General features: G+C 36.0%; 1 protein-coding gene across 4 annotated transcripts in view; it reads left to right on the top strand.

Moving 5' to 3' along the window:
• The window catches only part of LOC110378409 (cadherin-89D), a 64956-nt gene extending 44050 nt beyond the window's left edge, over positions 1-20906 (top strand). The window contains exons 4-22 of one of the 4 annotated variants that reach the window (XM_049836970.2): positions 1660-1846; positions 4878-4986; positions 6635-6837; positions 7094-7222; positions 7756-7948; positions 8222-8380; positions 8557-8690; positions 8998-9595; positions 9683-9841; positions 9923-10103; positions 10189-10352; positions 10439-12594; positions 14780-14989; positions 15210-15379; positions 15694-15762; positions 15984-16187; positions 17121-17429; positions 19436-19516; positions 19854-20906. In XM_049836970.2, coding sequence (XP_049692927.2) covers positions 1660-1846; positions 4878-4986; positions 6635-6837; positions 7094-7222; positions 7756-7948; positions 8222-8380; positions 8557-8690; positions 8998-9595; positions 9683-9841; positions 9923-10103; positions 10189-10352; positions 10439-12594; positions 14780-14989; positions 15210-15379; positions 15694-15762; positions 15984-16187; positions 17121-17429; positions 19436-19516; positions 19854-20370 — 5932 coding nt within the window. In that variant the 3' untranslated portion in view covers positions 20371-20906. Of the gene's footprint in view, positions 1-1659; positions 1847-4877; positions 4987-6634; positions 6838-7093; positions 7223-7755; positions 7949-8221; positions 8381-8556; positions 8691-8997; positions 9596-9682; positions 9842-9922; positions 10104-10188; positions 10353-10438; positions 12595-14779; positions 14990-15209; positions 15380-15693; positions 15763-15983; positions 16188-17120; positions 17430-19396; positions 19517-19847 lie in introns of all 4 variants that reach the window. The other 3 variants (XM_049836969.2, XM_049836968.2, XM_021337643.3) reach the window with 3 other exon arrangements.
• Positions 20907-21383: the final 477 nt, after the last annotated feature.

Raw genomic sequence — 21383 nt, 5'->3', positions numbered from 1 at the left:
GAACCAAAACAGGTTATCTAGATAATGTCGCAGATACTAAAGACTATCCTACGTGACTATCACCCTGAAGGTATTAATAATTAGTTCTTATCTATTCATAGGCTTTTGGATTGGATAATTTCTAATAGGGTATTTCCTTAAATGGTAAAAGTTATATAAGTGCATATGCCCGTTTTCACCAACAATCTCTTGACGTTTCCCTAACTGTCACTTAGAATAGTTTCTTTTTAGTAGGGCTTTCCCAATAATAAAGGTAAGTAATAAGGGACACTTAAACTTTGGTGAAAACGAAATTCGTATTAAGTGTTCCCTGAATGCTCTTAGGGATCCCTAAATTTAGGTACCTATTTGTTGGTGGAAATGGGCACTATATTATTAATACAAGTAGGTACCCTCGTTTTGAGGGAAATACTTTCGACCTCATCAAAAACTAGCCACGTCTTTCTCGGGTTCCTGTTCCATTAGTATTGTAATACACGCTGTTAAACATACATTTTATTTTTATTAATTACTAAATTTCAGTCATAATGACTTTATTTAAAAACTTGCATATCAAAAACTATCTACGTAATTAACAACGACATTCAAGCTAATAATATACGTGTTTAATTACTGCTATCTACATCTTTAGGAATTTACAACTGGCCTGGCCATATTCGTTGTAGATGACTTCTCACGATCAAAAAGCTTTTAAACAAACATGAATATCGATTGCATCACTAATTATAGCAAATAACATTTTAACACAATGGCTGGCACGGTTTAAATAAGATTTGTATCTTACATCCGCTATTGTCAGCTTCCGGACCAACGTGAGAAGTTCCCCTAACAACACAAATTAATGTTATTTTCTCAGTTATTATGTCATTATAACACTTTTCTATGTAGTTGTTATTTGCACGATTACTTACTTTGACACGAGGAAATGTAACATTAGCAGACATTACTGTTTTTATTATGTTATTAAGCAGAAAATTTAGTGTTACATTATGTTAATTTTGAGTTTTAGAGCAAATGTTTTGCGTCTAGACTTAAATGACAATTTGCGAAATTGTGTGGTTTGAAGATTAGTGAATGCCATCTAGTGGTGATATTGTGAAACTGTAAGCTTGAAGTGTACGATGTTCTAAATTTCAAAACGAGGGTAGAACGAATGTTCATTAATTTAAAAGTGACATCACAGATGTCGCTTGTACCAGTTTAATTAAATTATTAATTTGTGCCAAATATTATGGATTTTAAATTATAATACGGTACTAAAATATTAATTTACATAATAGATTGTATCACTTCAATAAAATAACAAAATTAAGTAAAGGTTGAAAATATAAATCAAGAAGATACATTTGATGCAATTTTGGATTAATATTAAATTAAATAATTTGGCGTGTATACAATTAGCATTTCCCAGTTTCACAATTTTACTGTGAAACTGGGAAATGCAAACTCCCACTAATAATGGCCAATTTCATGGTTACTGATAAAGTCTCCGATAGCCTATCAGGAACTTATATGACAAATAAACTGTAACTTTTGGTTTCACAGGTCTCGGTAGAAATTATAAACAACCTTTATCTGGCGCATAGCACCAACTATCAGATAACTAGCCGACTCTTTATCAGTGACAACCAACCTCAACTCACATTCTCTATCTTTCAGAAAGAACCTGAGCCTCCAGCCAGTAGACCGAGAAGAAGATGCTCATTTGTTCACCTACCGGGACGTGAATCGCACCCACGTGTCAGTGGTGTTAGCTCAGAGTGTGGATGACCTGGTCGACAGTGACTCGCCTCAGAACGTCGTCAAGTTTCGACTGGGCTGTGACTTCGATGCTGGGGATGATTTGGTGAGTTTACCATCTTTTGTTTTAGTTATACATAGCTGTTTAAAAAGTATCATTATGTGCTTTAAACTATCCGCGTACCAAACATTTGAATCAGTTCAGTAGTTTCGGCGTGAAAGCCCGAAAGACAGACAGAGTAACATTCGCAATCATAATATTAGATATTCCGCCTGTTGATTGTTAATCCACTGTAGGGTGAAGAATTCCTAACTTGTGCTACATCGTTTGGATGTCAGCTTGACACTTTTCTGCCTACATCGAAAAGAAATTAATTGCTAAAAGCAGTATTGTGTAGACCGAATAAGATCTTTTCAAGGTTATTTTATGTTCTATTTAATAAGTGGTAGGTGTAATTATTTCAATATTGTTGTCTAAACATAAAACGTTCATATTTCCTACAATATTATAAGTAGGTCAACAGAGCCACATGTGCGGGTCTTTGACGAAATTTAATATCTGCGTCGTACGTCACTCCGTCTAGATGTCACCGCGGTGATTTGCAAGAATATATCGCGACAGCTGAGATTATCATTAAAAACCTGTAAGCATTCAAAAATCATCAAATAAGTGGTCATGAATTAAAAATGAATAATTAAGACGTCTTCAATATCTGCTTTAAATATTATTATCTCAATATTTACGTGACCTAAAATTCAATGAGCATAGCCCATTTGAATAATATTCAGGAATAAACAATCTAAAATCACAAGAACGATTATAACTCAGTATCACAGTCCAAAAATAATAACATTTCGTGACACAACAAGGTCGCAATTACGAAGTTGAAGAAGTAACTTCTTTGCAGTTTCTAAAAGTCAGTTTTAATGAGATGTTAAAAGCGAAATTAATGGAGACTTACCCCTGCCTTGAATTTAAATCCAACCTTGCAAGGATTTTCAAAAGATTTGCAACAGGCTTGCAATGTTACCAAACAACTGGGACAGAGGAAATCCACCTCTATTCTGTTAGAAGTAAGGTATTTTTGGGAAGCATATTAAAAATGCCTCTGAAACAATGCGGCTGAAAGTTGTCAGGGTTGAGGCAGTCACCTCAGATAGGCATTCGTCCTTCACCCAGTTGCCGTGGAGCGGATCATTCCCCATACTGAGGGAATCCCTCCCTCGGGAACCATCCCTCCTTAATTTACCCATGGAGATAAAATAACATTTTTAATCTTATTCCTCCATTTTAGGAATCCATCGGGAGGGTTTAACTTGTTTATTTAACTGTTTGGAGTTGTTCTGCGGTTATTTTTGATGTTTGTTCTACTTTGCTCTTGTTACATTAACTGTGTACACTTTAGGAATGATTATACTATGTTGTCTAAATATTTACTTGAGTTAGAGTATGTATTTTAATAGGTAAAATATACATGAGTGTTATTTTAACACACAATGCCTCGTTTGGAATGTCAATTACAAAGATCGAATATGGCTAACAAAGAGCAAGTACCTGAAAAGCTTAGCATGTCTTTCAAAACTTCATTTCTTTACGTTCCTTTCAAGGCACAGCATTCATCATAATAATATTTCGTAAAATTCTTTTCAAATTGAAGGAAACATCCAAATCTTACCTCGAACATTTCCCGTCGTCGGTTCGTTGACACTTCAAGATGTATTTTCACGTTTTACGACATCAGACTGTAAAAGCAAACGTAAAAATGTTCGAAGGGTTTTTGTGTCAAATGCGAACCATTTGTATCGGGATATTTCAGACATTCTAGAATATTTTTTCTGCTGTTATACGGTGGAATATTTTATGCCATGAGTTTTATTAGTGGAATGAACACGTGGTTTGAGCTGTGATTTTTTGACTGTTTTTTGAAAATAGACTGCCATGGTGTAGTAAGGGTTTCCATATTAATTATTAGGAGTGGGTGTGATGATAGCATAATGATCTCATGTAAAATGAACCTTTGATCTGATGACTTTCACGTGATTTAAAAATGTTGTTGCAATTAATCCAAAAGATCTACTTGTAGCAGCTAGAACGCAAAAATAACAGTATTTTTTTAAATAGACTAAGATTAAAGACAAAGCCTAAAACAACTAGAAACACTCATGTTTCCACATGACTCGGCCGAGGTAAACGACATCGCCCCACTGAATGACAAATGTTCGCTCGAGCACGTTCACAGCTCTCAGCATCTTCTAAATTATATTGACTTACATATTACAGTAGACTTAAGTAAAACGTATAATATGACTGTTTTCAAAACGAATTACGATTCGGTTGAAAATAAAGATCACCCTTTTCTTTTACATTTTCGAATAGTGTGCATCATAAGCTGGGTACTCACTTAGAAGTGTAGCACGTAACGTATCAGATACGGTTTCAACCTGCAAGTGGATACGGCTCGTCCACGGTCCTCACGAGCACACTGCGAGCTGCTTTTGTGTTCGCAGTGAAACCGTCACTCGGCTGGTCACTGCGAGCTTACAGCGCTCCACGCGCGAGCGGCTCGCGGGCTCGCGGGCTCGTGCCTACGTACTCACTTGATACCGTATCTGATACGTTTCGTGCTACACTGCTAAGTACTCACTTAGATGGGTACTCACCCAGCTGTATAGGTGCTGATTGCGATTGACCTTTCAAGTACGGGCTATATCATACTTTTGTTGGTCGTTCACAACTTTAATAGAATTTTATTAAAATTCAACCATTCAGATGTATCCAAGTCGTTACTCAAGACAAGACTCAGACTAAAACCCACCTCAGTACTTTCTGTTGCCATTAGTGTACTAGGTCTTTGGTACTTTCATACAGACCTACTGAATCCTAATATCATAGTCCTACTATTATTATAACTTTGAAAGTTTGTGAGAATGTATGGATGTATTTTTCTTATTCTTTCACGCAAAAACGGCTAGACCGATTTGGTTGAAATTTGGTATGTAGATACCCTGGATAAACACATAGGCTACTTTATATCACCACACGTGTAACTGATGTAAAATAGAATTGCATATGCATTAAGTTATACCTACATCCTCATTAACCATATTAACAGTAAATATTCTTTATAATGTTCCAGATATCAGCGTACCTATCAGTGACGGTGTACATAGAAGACGTGAACGACAACGTACCCAAGTTCCTCGACACGCCGTACCATGTAGCTGTGGACGAGTTGACGCCAACAGGTGGGTCAGAGGCTAGTTGGAGTGCATTGAGTATCCGAGTAAGAAAGAAAATTAAAAAGATCAACACTAGACATACATTCACATATGTAGAAATACAAAAATAACAAAATTCTGCGCCAAATAGAGTTTAGTATGTAGTTCAACATTATGTCAGATACCTAGTGCCTGACGCTGGTTTTCATCTGAACCTATGAGGAGTTGCGGGTGTCAATCGGTATAAAATGATAAATGCTCTAGTGATAAAAGTAATAAAACGACGAAACTACTAAATCAAATTAAAAAATATAATAATAATAAGGATAAAGTAGCATGTTTGTGTTGGAATGTTTGGAGAGATATGTAAGTAGTTTGAATTTAGAACGTCCAGCCGGGGACGCGTCGCTTAGCTGTCTGACTACTAAGAGGCAATTAAAATATCACAGGCTAAGAGATAATTAATAATGAATTGCTACGTACTCACTGGATGCTGGAAACCAAGGGATCACCTCACTATATCACTGGTCACCACTGATCACATTCACAGTCGTATTTCACGACATATTTTACGTTTTTACATCGCGCGCGCAATTTTTGATGGCGGCCGGCCATTGTTTTCATTCGAACTGATGTTGTCGCGTGAGGCCGGCAGGGGGCGCTAATCGATATGTTTTTTTTTTTTTTAATTTTTAATGGCATGGCGTTCTAGCCTTTGTGCCAAGAGGCCTCTAATCGATATGAGTGATGACTTATAAGGAGGTTGGGAATTAGGAATATAATGCCAATGTACCTATTTTGTACATAAAGTATAAATAAATAAATAAATAAATAATCTATGCCTGTTCGGATTTCAAAAAAGGCCGTGTGTCACTATTTTTTTTTTTTGGAATGAAGTATGTCTATTAAACCAATAATTAAAATAGATGAATAGATGGTTAAATAAAAAAATGTGGAAGATGTTTCTTTCGATGTATGAGGTCATTTGTGAAGAGTTCAGAAGTTTAAAGACCTTTTATTTTTGTTAATACCTACTTATCAATTAATTCAAATCTTGATTAAAACAATATTAATTGGATGCTGTTGTTTTGCACTGTTAACAAATGGTCATTGAATATAGCTATTAATCAAAGGTTACCCAAACACATACCTACCTTAAAAATTCTAGCAAGATTTTATTTGTTTTTTAAAGTAAAAAAGTTAGAAAACGCCAGTTGGCTAGAACTTGTTGGATGAAAAAAAGCTATCGGAACATTTATTAATGATGGTGTTTGATTTATGAGTAGCGAGAGCCACTGGAGACCAATAAGATAACAACTTGGGATTAAAATTTATAAAAGTCTTTGTAAAAACTTAAAAGATATTGCAGAGGAAGTTTATGCGTCTCGCAATATTAGTAAAGTTCAAAGACATTGACTTTACTAATATTGGATTTTAGCAAAGTGCATTAATTTCTTATTTACCTTCTTTTCTTACTTAGGTAATATGCTTTCTTAACAAATCTTTCGAAATATTTAATGATCATTGCTGTACATTAAAATAATCTAAATCCAAAGGTTGCTGAGAATATGGCTTCGATACATAACAGAATAAAATATTTTTTTTTGGAAATGATTTCACTCATCTTTACCAAATTCCATCATCCATACAATTTACTTAAACTTCACATTTCCAGGTCTCACAATATTCAAAGGGATCCACGCGTTCGACCGCGACAAACCCAACACTCCGAACTCTGATGTCCAGTACAGCATCATCTCAGGAGACGCGGAGGGGCACTTCGCTCTGGAGAGTTCTCACAAACCTGTGCTGGTGCTGAAGAAACCGCTGGACTATGATGCTGGGGATAAGGAGTTCTCTTTGGTTGTTACTGCTTCGGTAAGTGGTTTGGGATTGTTATGTTTTATTGACTTGCCTTGCTGTTCAAGGCTTTTTAGGAGTAACTGCTCAAAAGGAATGATAAATGATCGAAAGGGAAAAGTATCGATGGATTAATTCAATTTTCCTGCTATACAAACTATTGCTAAGTTAATATCTTTTTATCTTCCTCATTCTGCTGCAACTGACTGCTGTGCAGTATTTCACCATTGCTTTGATTAATTTTGAACTCAAATATTTTGTGTATAATTTTCAGGACCGTGGCTCTCCACCTCGCAGTTCCAATGCGACAGTGCACATAGTGGTGCAGGACAACGATGACCTGCCTCCCAAGTTCACCGCGGACTTATACAAAACACAAATACCTGAGTTCTATCCATTGCTTGTAAGTAACATTTATGTACATGTGTGTCAAAAACATAAGCATCAGCGTTTTATTCCATTTCTTACACCATACCTGGCTTTTAGACAAAAGTTTGCTTAAGATTGCAACATTTACTCCATCGAAATTATGATTTATAGTGGTCACAGAGACCATCAACCAATAAAACTAAAGTTAAGTTATTATCGAAAGAACTTTGACTCTCGACACCTGAACTTTAGTCCGCTGTTTATTGTTCTACCGCAGAACTTTCTAAATCTTCTGAGAAATTGCACAATAATACTTTAAACTTCGAAATACAACTTTGATGTACAGTCTGTTTGTTTACCTGTAGGCAAAATTTATGAAGCCAATGATCTGAACCTGGATTTAAACGATAAGGGTTGACCTTAATTACCGCTCCTGAATTTGATTGACGCATTTTGTCACGAATTGCGGTCAACATTGGGAGAATAAAATGCCGAATACATACTATAAAATTATAAAATGTGGATTATATTGCCAAATTGATCTCGTAAAACTTATTTTGATTCCAGGGCAAGAAAATCCACAAGGAACTGGTATTCTCGGAACCAATCAAGGCCTTCGACCAAGATCTTGGAGTAAACGCAGCTCTAAGGTATGAGCTCGTGGCAGGCAATGAGAGGAAACTGTTCTCTTTGGAATCTCGAAATGGCACTTTATTCCTTGAGAAAGAAATCGATCTGGACGCCGAAGCTAATTTGCCAGGTAAATAATAATTGACCTGATGGTAATCTCCAAGTGAATTAGCAAGTTAAATTAAAGTTGAGTGAATGGAAATAGCTGGTTGAAATATTTTAATTGAACACTGCATACCACGTGATGTCACATTGTCATAAGCCATTTAGGTTTTTGCCTAACTAGCACGAATCCAAACTTGAACTGAAACTTAATAAAAATAACTGGTAGACAAAGCCTTTTAGGCCTTAGAATAGACACTGTCTTAAAACTAGATGATAACCTCTATTTTATAATTTTCAGGAAACACGTTTGTTCTACAAGTCCAGGCTTCACAGTTAGACAATCCACTGAAAACTGCTCAAGCGAGGGTTGAGTTGGAAGTGCTGGACGTGAATGACAATCTGCCGGAGTTCGAGGTGGATTTCTACAACATCAGCATTGTGGAGAATTTACCTAATGGTAAGCATACAGACAATTTTAATTAAAACATCTTAATAGCACGAAATCATGAAACAGTTAGGGGGTGGCCTCTGACGAACAGTGGGCCTGCTCAGGCTAAATAAATACTATATGTTAATTTTCATAAATATTCGTTTACCCGAAGAAAAACTATTTTAACTATTTTTATCTGCTAGGGTTCAGCGTTCTTCAAGTGATGGCAACAGATAAAGATCAAGGAGACAATGGGGAGTTCACTTACCAACTGAAGGACCCTGAAGGAGCTTTCACTATTGACCCAAGAACTGGATGGCTGACTGTTAGAAATCAGGTAAAGCCAGTATCCTAATAAAATGATTAATTCTACAAGTTCATATACCTAAGTGATTCTAGGAACCGCTTGTAAACGTGTTATTACTTAGAGGTGAAGGCTTAACCTTTAAGTATGTTTGATCTAATTTTTCATCAATATTTGCCCAATAAATATTACTAACCTTTTACAGTTTATACTTTTTTATGTTTGGCAAATATTTCATACCAATATTGGAAATTGATTTGTAATAATCTGAACATTATAGCATTTACTACTTGGTACTTATTGAATTGATTTTTATTAATTATTTTAAATTACTTTCCAGACTGTTCTTGATAGAGAAGAACATTCTTCTCTCAGGATGAAAGTATACGCAAAAGAAAAGAATCCGAGCGTCGTTGGCACCTTTCTGGACAAAAATCGTATTTCAAAATGGCGAAGGACGCCCACTACTCAAAGAACACCACTAAAGGATAGGACCACATACATATTCCCAGATAAATTAGGAACTAAGAATGAAAACATGGAATATGTTGACGAACAACTCATGTCATATGTTAACGTTGAAGTCACACTACTAGATGCTAATGATAACAACCCAGTTTTTGTACCAAGTAATCTATACGAATTTACAATTAAATCCAATGCCAAAATTGGTACATCTATAGGAAAAGTAAAGGCTGTCGATCCAGATTTAGGAAGAAACGGAATGGTATTGTATGATTTGCAAAGAACAAGTAACTTGACTATTACATCGCCTTTCCAAATTGATGCTAAGACTGGAGCTGTGAGTGTCGCTGAAACTCCGATAGTTGAAGGCAGACATGCGTTGTTTATTGAAGCTTCTGATCAACCAGCTAATCCTAGTGAGCGAAGATATTCTTTAGCTGTTGTTACTATCGATGTCACAAGTGCTACTAAAGGTACATACTTTTGTAACAAGCTCCGATATATTGTAGTAGTTTTTCTTCTATTTCGCAATAATGACATTTTAATTTGGACTTTTTTAGGTTCCAAGTCTGATAAGCCTGATTTCATAGGCGCACCATACGAGTTTTGGGTTGGAGCAAATGTCGGTATTGGAACAAGCGTTGGCCAAATACGTATTAATGATGCTATGGACAAGAGCGACGTATCTTATGATTTACTTCATAGTTATGAAGAAGGAGGTAAATATAACGGTCACGATTTAAAAAGTTAATTTTCTATTCGATCATTCTTTACTTTTAGTTTCTATTTGGTTGTTGCAGTACCTTTTGCTGTCGAAGAAAGGTCGGGAGTAATAACAGTAGTAGATGAACTAACTAAATATAATAGGCCAATGTATGACTTTGAAGCGGTGGCAATACAAGAAAGTGTAAATTTAAGTATAACTACGAACGCAACAGTTCATGTGGTCGATGTGAATGATGAAAGAGGAGTATTGCTGAGGTAATATATATATTTTAAATCCAAAATCATATACATATATAATTTTCAGCTTATTGAAATTGGTTTAAAATTGATGTAATTTCAGGGGTGCACATTCACCGCTGGTATTCTATGTAAAAGAAAACGTAGCTGGTGCAACTATAGGTCAAATATTTCCCGTCAATGTAACCTCGTTGCAACACAACAACACTGGTAACATAAGATTCATAATCGCTAATCAGCAAGATGTTACTGAAGATATTGCGATAGGTGAGTAGTAAGATACTAAACATCTGATACGAGCTGTTAAATAAATAAGAATAAATTAAAATTTAATGCACATTTTTTTGCTTCAGGACAAGACGGTACAATTTTCGCTCAGAAACCTTTAGACAGAGAAAAAAGAGAAACCTACCGAATGACTGTGATTGCTGAATTCTCTAAAGGTATGATATCTGGAGCAGGCATATACCAAGTTACAATAAACGTTGAAGATGAGAATGATAACCCACCGATATTTGAACTCCCAATGTATGAAGGTTTTATAGCTGAAAACTCTCCAAAAGATACTGAAGTTAAAATGACAAACAAGATAATAGCTAAGGACGCTGATATGGGACCAAATGCAGTGTTTATGTACACTCTTTTTGGGGAGGGACGAGACATGTTCCACGTACATGAAAACACAGGAGAAGTAACTTTTGTAGGCAATAGATTAGACAGAGAAGAAAAAAGCACTTATATGCTAAAGATTGTTGCAAGAGACAGAGGTGGACTAAGCTCTGAAACTAAAATAACTATTAATGTATTGGATGAAAATGATAATGTTCCTAAATTCAATCAAATAATTATACCATTGGGTGAAAACATTGAATTCCTTGAATCAGACGAAACGTCATCTGTAATAGTTTATCGGGAACGAAAAAACAATGCTACAACCGGAATATCAAATTCTGAAGCTAAGCCTAAAAGTAAGTTCGCTTTAAAATCGGAGTCAACGGGCCCATTGTTCATGGTTCCTGAAAATGTTGCAATTGGGTCAACGATATTAAAACTTAATGCAATAGACATGGACAGTGGTGCCAATGGCCAAGTAAGATACGAGTTCGTTTCTGAAGTTTTTATCCCACCACACAGCATGCCATCTAAAGCAATACAGATGAAAAGATATTTTGTCATAAATGAACGACACGGCCATATCATTGTTGCGAGGACGTTGCCACCTGAAGCTGAATTCAGATTAAATATAACAGCATTAGACGGCGGAGATTTAAGCGATCATGTCTCAATTCGATTTTTTATTAAAGATATCAATGACCATTTCCCGATGTTCAAAAAAGCATGGTACAGTTTCAATGTGGAGGAAGCCCAATATACTAGAAAAGTGCTGGGTAAAGTGGATGCTACTGATGCTGATTTTGGACAAAACGCCAACTTGACCTACCTCATAGATCCTAAACCTAAGAACTTGCCATTTGAAATATCTCCATTGACAGGCGTATTCAGTGTTAATGGAGAACTAGATAGGGAAAAGGAAGACAAATACATAATCACAGTAGTTGCACAAGATAATGGTTATGATAAGAAACTTTCATCTTCAGTAAGTGTTGAGGTACAAGTTTTAGACGTAAACGATAACGCACCTAAATTCTTTGCATATGATGAGCTATTGCAGTGGAAACATCCCGAAGCTGATGAGATTTCAAATCATAACTTTGAATCAGTCATGATGATGCCTGTATATAAAGCTACGCTTAAAGAAAATGCTCCAATTGGTACTATCGTCACTAAGGTTTACGCAAATGATTCTGATTTTATTGGAAATGGAAATGGCCTCATTCTATACAGTCTGCCACAAAAGAAGAATCAGCTAAACCTTTTTGCTATTGACTCAAAAGAGGGTATTATAACGACCACAGGAAGACTTGACTATGAAACTCAGACTGTTCATAATGTGACCATTGTGGCGTCTGATTTAGGATCACCAAGTTTAAGTTCTACAGCTATACTGATGCTAACGGTAACTGATGTTCCTGATGAAGTAGAAATTTCAGATAAGCCAGTATTCATATCACGATATTATGAATTAGAGATTGAAGAAAATGTTCATACACCTGTTGAATTGGTCACATTGAACCTGACTGAACATTATGAGAATTTCAAAATGAAATATTTTATACTGAATGAAGAAGATGTAGATATTAAGAAAACCTTTGCTATTGATCCAAGAAACGGTACTTTATATCTAGTGAAAAGTCCAGATAGAGAAGTGAAAGATGTTTACGAGATTGTTGTGAGGGCTGAAAGACAGAAGATAAGCAGGGAGTTACCGCACATGATTTATCCTGTAGCTGATGATGTGATGGAAGGACTTACCAAATACGACGTCAAGATCATTGTTAGGATAAAAGATGTCAATGACAATGCTCCTAAGTTTACCAACGGCGGGCGACCTTTAGTTACAGCTATTCCTACTACAGCACCTTTTGGTTACCAAGTCATACAGTTGCAGGTGAGTAAAACTCTGTTCCTTCTTTAACAATCACACTTGGTTATAGACATATTAACTGCCCTGTTCCATGAGTCACATTTGATACACACCTATTGTTTCAATTATTGTGTCTATCGTGGACAGTGAAGTGGATCCCACCCAAAACAAAAATGTGAAAGACTGCCAAGTTCGATAATATGGGAATGCTTCGCCTATAAAAGAAGTGAGATCTGAATAAGTACCAAGTTCAATACACATACCTCAGTTAACAATAGTTACTTTTTAATGATGTTACTGGCAAGTTTTCATACACCTTGTTATAAACCTACTAAACGCAATGAATCAAGTATTTAATTTGTATTAAAACTTGCCAAGTAACATCATTAAAAAGTAACTATTTTTAACTGAGGTATGTGTATTGAACTTGGTACTTATTCAGATCTCACTTCTTTTATAGGCGAAGCATTCCCATATTATCGAACTTGGCAGTCTTTCACATTTTTGTTTTGGGTGGGATTTCATTTATTTTTGTAAGGTTGTTTATTTTATTTTTTTCTTATGATGAAGTTAGTTAAAGAAATGACTCATTTATACTATCTTTTAGATTTTTTAATATGCACTTTGTTTCTTACAAAGAAATGAACTAGATTAACTAAATGGACTAGATTTACCAACTGACTGACATGACATGTTATCATATATTACGTTCGTGGATCAAAGTTACACATTCGTTATTTTCGAAAGGGATTCACACTTGGCCGTTTTCAGATTTTTACTTTACTTTGACTAAATACAAACCTTTGTACCATTCGAAGATATATTATATCAATATATGTAGATAAATTAAGTTCGTTTTAGTTCCTTAGGGGTATAAATTTACACCGGGTATAAAACACCTTCATTATTTTGAAACCGACTCACACTTGGCCATTTTCAGATTTTTCCCTTTACCTTGACATAAAGACCTACCTCCATGCCAAATTTCAAGTCAATACGACCATTGGAAGTGGTCTAGGTTTTTGATGAGTGAGTCAGTCAGTCAGTCAGTGAGTGTATAGTAAAAAAAAAATAGCGATTTTCTGACGTCAATATCTCAAGACCTACAATAGGTATATTAATGAAATTTTGTATTTTAGATAAGTGAGGGGGTCTCAATAGATACTAGAAAGGACAATGGGCACTTTGTATGGGATTTGGTACCCGCTCCAACAGTAACGTATGATATATCATTAGAAAGGTATTTACGTGAAGAATAATAAAAACTATGGGGCTTGCCTCAATTAGCTGTCCGATCCGAGTAACGATAAAAATTCAATCGACATAGCGACAAGTATGTCATCCATATATGCAAATTCATTAAGAGGCATATGTCGTCAGTGTAATAATTTTAAACTCAGTTAATAGACATCTTACATTCTTTGAGATACACTCTATTATAATCTTAAGGTTGTAATAGTCTATGGAGTCATACTTCGGAAACACAATCGTCATCTGATTTGACAAAAGTTCAAAACATTTCTATTCATCTTTTTTAAAGAAGAAATTCATTATTATCTCAGCACCTTTTGAGGAGCAAGATTGAGTCGTAGTATGTACTATGTAAACATCGTCTCCTGACTTTTCAACTTTAATTGATTGTAGATACTGAAAGACTTTCATCAAATACATAAGCTAGTTCTGCGTGAACTGCAAAGGTTTGCTCAGTCTTTATTTAAAGTAGTAGGCAGGCAAACATTCTAAGAAGGCCAAATTCCTGTTTTTTTGTTACTTTACCAGTTTTTATTCAATACAGTTGGATTTAAGAACTACCTCTACGTTGATGATTTTTGAACATTACACAGTCTATTAGTCGATGTCACGCGAAATGGACAAGGATTTGGGACTAGTCGTCATAGTAAACATTTTTGGCCTTGCCAAGACCTACGCAATGGTACTAGAATCAACACTGTTGGACAGGGTACCAAAACGCCCATCGTCCTTTGATATGCGTAAATAAAATAGATTTTGAGTTACAGGGGGGTCGAATTTGGCCCGAAATGGTTCGTGTAATATAACCCACGGCCGGTGTGTCGCTTTTTTTGCTCGAACTTGGCGGACACACTGCCGTGTGTCTAGATAAGTTGTACTCAATAGAAATGAGTTGTATGTTCTTTAATCATGTTTACTGAAATTGGATGACATAACATAACATAATTCCTTAATTCAGGCAACAGATGCAGACATCGGTGCCAACGCAGACATCCGCTATCAGATCATCAACGAGCAAGCTCCACGCTTCGCCATCGACCCAGTGTCAGGCCGTGTGAGAGTGGTGTCTACTCTAGCTAGAGATGCGGGGAGAGTATTCGGGTTTGATGTCAAGGCTACTGATAAGCGAGGAGCTGATGATGGGAAGTCCGCTATTGCTAATGTTTTTGTGAGTATTGTTGTATGACTTAAAATTTTTATGGCTTCGTGTCAGCTTCGTCTGTGTGCTGGTTTGGACAAAAGACGAAATGAAAAATCGAGTAAATTATACAAATGTGGTTTCATAAGTGTCCTTAAATAGGAAACAATGCATAGTTATTGAGAGAGAGCAAAAATACATTACGGAGAATTTTATACTGAAGAAAAAACTAATATGTTTGTTCAATTAGGTGTACGTGTTGGACGAAAACAAACAACTGGTGCTGGTAGTAGGAGCCAAGCCGATGGATGTGGAGAAGAACATAGAAAACATCACCAGATCGCTGACAGTCATGACGGGTTACGACATCAGAATCAGAAGATTGGAGGCACATAACAAGGCTTCTATGGATGGATATGCGTAAGTTATACTTCTTCTTCCTCCTACCCTGTTCCCATAGGTTCTTAAAATTACTGCATAGTTATTATAAGTTATCCATAATGATTAACATGGCGATCCAACAAGGTAATGCTGCCAGCCAGTGATTGGGGACGAATTTTTTACGCTTTTTAATCTTATTTTTTTATTATGATAGTTTTCAATTTTAATTGTAAATATTTTTAAATGTGTTTGTTATGTAAATATTTGCATTGTTTAATGCCTATTAATGACTTACTCTAACAATTGCCTGTTTACGATATTTGCAACAATGATTTTCTATTGTTTTATTCCAGCACTGACATGTACATTTACGGAGTGGATCCTCTTTCAAACGCCATCATTGACATGGAAGTGCTCCAAAAGTAAGTACCTACTACAATTTTTTTGCCTTTTCAAAATTATTCCTTTCTACAGAAATCCTTTAGATTGGTATGGACCAATCTGTCATTCATACCTTGTCTTTTTTCCTAAGTTTGTCATGGCAAGCTTTCCCACTGTAGCTCTCTTACTCAACCAATATGCCTGAAGAAGTTCACTCAGTAGTTAAAACTCAAGGACTTACACCACATTTATTTGTCTCCAGATCTTTAATGAAACGTGAAGCAACCCTCCGTCACGACTTAGCTGGTTTCCGAGTCCTAGAAGTGGGTGACACGGCGATGGTGCAGGCTCGCAGTGGCCGACTCCTGAGCACGATGGAGATCAGCGTGGTGGCGCTGGGGTGTATTGTGTTCGTTGGCGCTTGTACTACGGCTGTGTGCATTCTGTGTGTTCGGAGGAGTCGAAGGTGAGGATATATTGTTGGTTGTCTTTATACTAGGTCTAGGTAATATTTTTAAGTGTTAAGTTTTGTAAAGTAGCTCGTGGTCATAATCACTATTTATTTTCTGCATAAGATAGTGTCAGCGGAATTGGCATTTCATTATATCCAATTTCATAACAATCATATCTACACAGTCTCCACACACCTAGAGAGTTTGTGAATTAATGTATGAATTAGTCATGCTGAAAATGAAAATATTCTTAAGTATTTGATAGAGCTCGTTGCTCAATAGCTATTTAACATTTAAGTAATATTTTAATTCGTACTCATATAACGTTCAAGAACAAAATTATTACATGTAATGATCATGAACTCCTTTCAGATTATTCAAATGATTAGATCATTTCATTTATAAATCTTAATTTCGAAACTTATTTTACCAAAGACACATGGTAAGCAACATTATTTCGCTTACATTTTCAGAAAGCATCGCCACAGACGCAAGCGCGTGACGCACTACTTCATATGAACCCTCTAGTTGCATGTGTCTAGTTTATTGTTTCTTGCCTGTTTTGTTAGCAAAAATAAATAAATCTCTTGAAATCGTAGCGTTTCCTGAACTCCTGGCACTTAACGTAGAATTCTTCTCTTTAGATTAATTATTAGTTTATTTTATATCGTAGTAAGTACGTTTATTTTAACTTTTATATGCCGCTGATTTTGGTGTTTTGGGAATTGGGATGTATCTCTTCGGCTGCTGTGTCAACTAGTTTGGAATAATTACTACTACTACAACTAAGTTGAAATAGTTCAGTTCTATCCATATTTTTGTCATCATCAGCAATTACGTCAATAGCCAATTGAAATTAATTGTCAAAATTCTCAAAATTCAAGACACCATTATCAGCGGCTCCTCACTATAAACTCACAACTCACTTCAACCTTTTGCCCTAACAGACGTCACCAAAAACCATATTCCCAACAACGACTAAACGCTTTCTCAACTGAGCACCTAACCAAATTCGGAGGCCTCTTCCCGTCTGGCGGCAACCAGTGTCAGGAGCTCAACCAGTCCTACAGCGAAGCCGACTCCTACATCGACGTGATCAACCATACTGGGAAGAAGATATGTCCTCACGGGAACACCGTCGAGGAGTTCGGGAAGGCTCACCAGAAATGTGTGAAGAATCAGTTCGGAGAAGACATGTTCAATCAGAAGCATGAGAGGATGTGTATCAAGTTTAATCAGCGCCCGTTGCAAAAGAGGTATTATATTTTTGTTTTTATTTTTTTTATTAATTTATGTCCTGCTCCTTGTCTTAATAATCCTTGAGACCTTTTCCTGCAGTAAAGTTGCTCTGAGAATGTTTCCTAAAATATTTTCCTAACAAAAATAGATAGGATAGGAACTCAAACTTTATAATCTTATAATCTAGTATTAAAATCCAGACATTGTCCTGTTCGGACATACCAACACAAATAAGGTTACCATTTCTGGGAAAAACTTAGAATAGCATCATTTTGTCTGGCTTTTAACTTAGTAAACAGGCTTTCAGGCAAAAATAGATGTTGAAAATGGCGGTAGTGTCTACCTGACCTTTCGAAAAACTTCTTGGTGTAGTGTACCGGCTTAAACTTTTAAATTATGAAACAGAAATTGAATTACCCGGTTATTATAAAATATGTAGCTTGCATTAAGAATTGAGAATCTCCTTCTTTTTTTATTTGATAATAATAAATAGATCAGGTAATAACAAACACAGCAACCTTGAAATATTCCAAGTATTGATCTTAAAACTCCTTGGAACTCAATTAAATATTTATTGACGTACTTACAACGACTAAGTACTTTGTTTAGTAAAGCAACTTAAAACTTAAGTACAAGGATCTTGGCTGCAAATTAAACTTATTTACTGAATAATTAGATCCCACCTTAATAAGTAAATAGTTTATTTGATAAGATATCTAATAACTCTTCCTCTTTACATTCAATGTAAACTGACAACCCAACTTGCTCCTAGCAATTGTTAACCCTAAATCTTGAGATGCTATATTTACTTCACAGTCTTAAATAATAATATAATATCTCGACTTGGGAAATCAGGTTTTATCAAAAAAGGTACACATTAAGTTATTACTTAATAAACGGAACAAATGCTTCAAGCAAATTACGTTCGGATTCCCATACGAGATAGGGCGTTCGCCTTTTACCTTACATTATGTTATTTTCGACTTTACCTTATATCCATATTTTGCGAGATATTATTATTGAGTCAGGAAATAAGGAGCAACACGTTTCAAATAACGATTTTCTTACACACCGTTTGTGTGGGTCCATTCATGCATGGGTCCATTCATATTCATGTAATAAATTCCTAGCTAGAATAATAATCTCGAAAAATTTTATTGTCAATCTCATTATAATGAAAATGGCAAACTTCTGAAATAAGCTGAAATCAAACACAATATAGAATAAATAGCTGAAATAAAATGTCATTAATAGAGTATGCCTAGACCATATTGATACGCAATATGACATTTTATAAAGAGTCGTTACCGTTCCATTTCACTCTAACACTTTTACCTCCAAAATCTAGCACACATTAGTGTCAATTTATTTCACGTTATTTCTTGGAGGCTGGTTCTTCCAGGTATTGGGTAATTCGGCCGAGTGTCTCCAAAGATTAGATTTTTGACACGAATAGAAACCACGCGATCATCATACTCGAATGTCAGGTCAAATTATCATATACGCCTTCATCTTGCCTTAGGATCTTTCATAAAGAATACTCAAGAAATATTTGTTTTAGATTTTTATTAATTTGAGCTTGAAAAAATAAGTATTATATAAATTATTCAGCTCACGCACCGATACCCAAAGAAAACTCCTAAGCAAACATTCATTATTTCTGTTTACTCATCCTACCACTATCCAATCTCAAGGTCAACCCACACAACCTAATGCTTGTTTAGATATATCCTCGCTAAACCTGACCCCTGAATACAGGTCCAATATCCAGCTCCAACCATACTAACACTGCACGCACTAACAACCGATCCCAAAATTCTATCTATCTTTCATTTGATTACTAGAGATAGAATTTTGACATCAGCCCCAATGTAATGTAACGTCAAATTCTTATCTCTGGTAAGGAAAACAATAGATAGATGGAATATTGGGAAAGGGTTTAACACAGCAGAACAGACGTACATGTAAAACACTTTACCTGTAGGAAGGGGCAGGATACTTCGATAACGTCAGTGAATTCCAGTGGACAAGACTCGGGCATCGCGGAGGCAGCCAGGTGTCCATGTGGCCAGTCCAGTCTGCATACTTCGGAGGAAAGCAGCGGGTGCGTAAGATTTGTGAAGGGTATTTGGGCATGACTCCTTGAAGGTGAATAGGGGATCACTGGGAAATGTCGTAGATTTGTGGTGCATGTGGACAGAGGAGCCTGCAGTAGTTAGATTCATGAATTCATCATTTTGGTGATAACTCTGTTATTAGATTACAATCATTTACAAAAAGCTGCATGGGGGTGTGAGCCATAGTCAAGCCATAGATAAGCTTCAAAGTCGTGCCATAACTTCCGAACTTGTCATCAAGTAACATATATTTAACCATCACCCCATCATCTACTAACCTATTGTCCAAAGCATCTCAAACTCATGTTCAATTCCTAGGTGCAGTTACGAAGATTCGCTGAAGTCGAACCGCAACCCCGACGGGCGAGGCAAGGCGTACCACTCGGACCACGAAGCACGGTTCATGAGGCGTGCCTCCTTCACCCACCAGCCTCTTGACTCCCGACAGTTCAACTACAGACGCCAGTCCTTCTCAGAAAACATGCAAAGACATTTTCCTCCCTTCGAGAAGGTCAATCCTGGCGGTCAAATGACGAGGCAATTTTCGACCCCAAATGTGTCCAATGTAGCGCAGCCATACTTTTTGAGTGGAAAGAAAAGATTAGAAGCGAGGAGAAAAGAGGTAGTGAGTGAGCCTATGGTGGATTATGACCACAGTGAGGGAGAGGACGTTTTCGATACAACTCACAGGATGGAGAGGAGGGCCAGTGGCAAGAACCACAAGAGAGGGAAGTTCATGGAGTTGGGAGGACAAGCTGCCGTGTTTGTGGCTACTCCTGCCGCAGCTGAGATCATGAGGAGGCAGGGCAGTGAGAGGCTCATGTTCGCTAGACCGTTATAGTAGACGCCATTTTAATTTCTACTAGTTCTTGTGCTCATCAGACTGTTTTTATTTATCTAGACTTTTCAATCGGAGGTGCTCAATTTGTTTGTACTTCATGAGATTAAATTGTAATACATTTCAAAAATACTCACATTGTAAAAAAATACTCATAAATGTTTTTAGAAATTTAATTTCGAATTGAGTGATAGATCAAATTACAATTGTTAACTTATGAACTGTGCAATTTGTATTTATAAATATAAAACTAAGTGTATATTGTATGTAAATAATGTAGAGTTTAGACAAATATTGGACATTTTATATTAATTACTTGCCTTCATCAGCTTTACATTTGGTGTATCCAAAGAATTCATAGATTGATATTAAGTGCCATTTGGATAATGTCTCTACATTTGTAGAGTTCTGTAAATGTAGAGTTTGTTTATATCTGTTAAGATTAATGTGTAACCACCTAATTATGATGTTTTGTGTTGAGGAAGTGACGGATTGTAGTTTTTTGTAAATACCTTTTGAGATTAAGAAATAAATAAGTTACAAATAAACAGTGTGACTGTGTGTTCATTTTTATACCTTTTAAAGATAACATTTTCATCTGAAAATAATTTCCTGCTAAAAAATATACGTGAAAATTACATCCTAGTATCAAGCTGCGTAAAAAGCCCCAAAGACTACATTTACATAACTGTCAATCCCGAATCACCCAAACAACCAATTTCACTATAAAAATAGTTTTTCAGGCACCCATAAAAGTGCTGTTAACCCTTGAAGTAAAATGTCAAAGTGTCAACTAACGTAGTAAGCAATATGTGGATACTTATATCAAAATAATAACTATATAATAGTCCTTCTGTGTAAACGTATCCTCTTTGCAAGAACATCGGAATACGTCGCAACATAAATAAAAACTGAGAAAACAAAAGTCAAACGTATGTCTTGAATGTGTTATTGTAGTACTTCATCACTAGGGTGGATATGCATGTCGGAAAATATTATGTTTTGTTAGGAATTAA

Source organism: Helicoverpa armigera, chromosome 14 (genome assembly GCF_030705265.1).
Source record: "Helicoverpa armigera isolate CAAS_96S chromosome 14, ASM3070526v1, whole genome shotgun sequence".
Lineage (NCBI taxonomy): Eukaryota > Metazoa > Arthropoda > Insecta > Lepidoptera > Noctuidae > Helicoverpa > Helicoverpa armigera.
The sequence above is the reverse complement of the archived record's forward strand: the minus strand, read 5'-3'. Positions and strand labels throughout refer to the sequence as shown.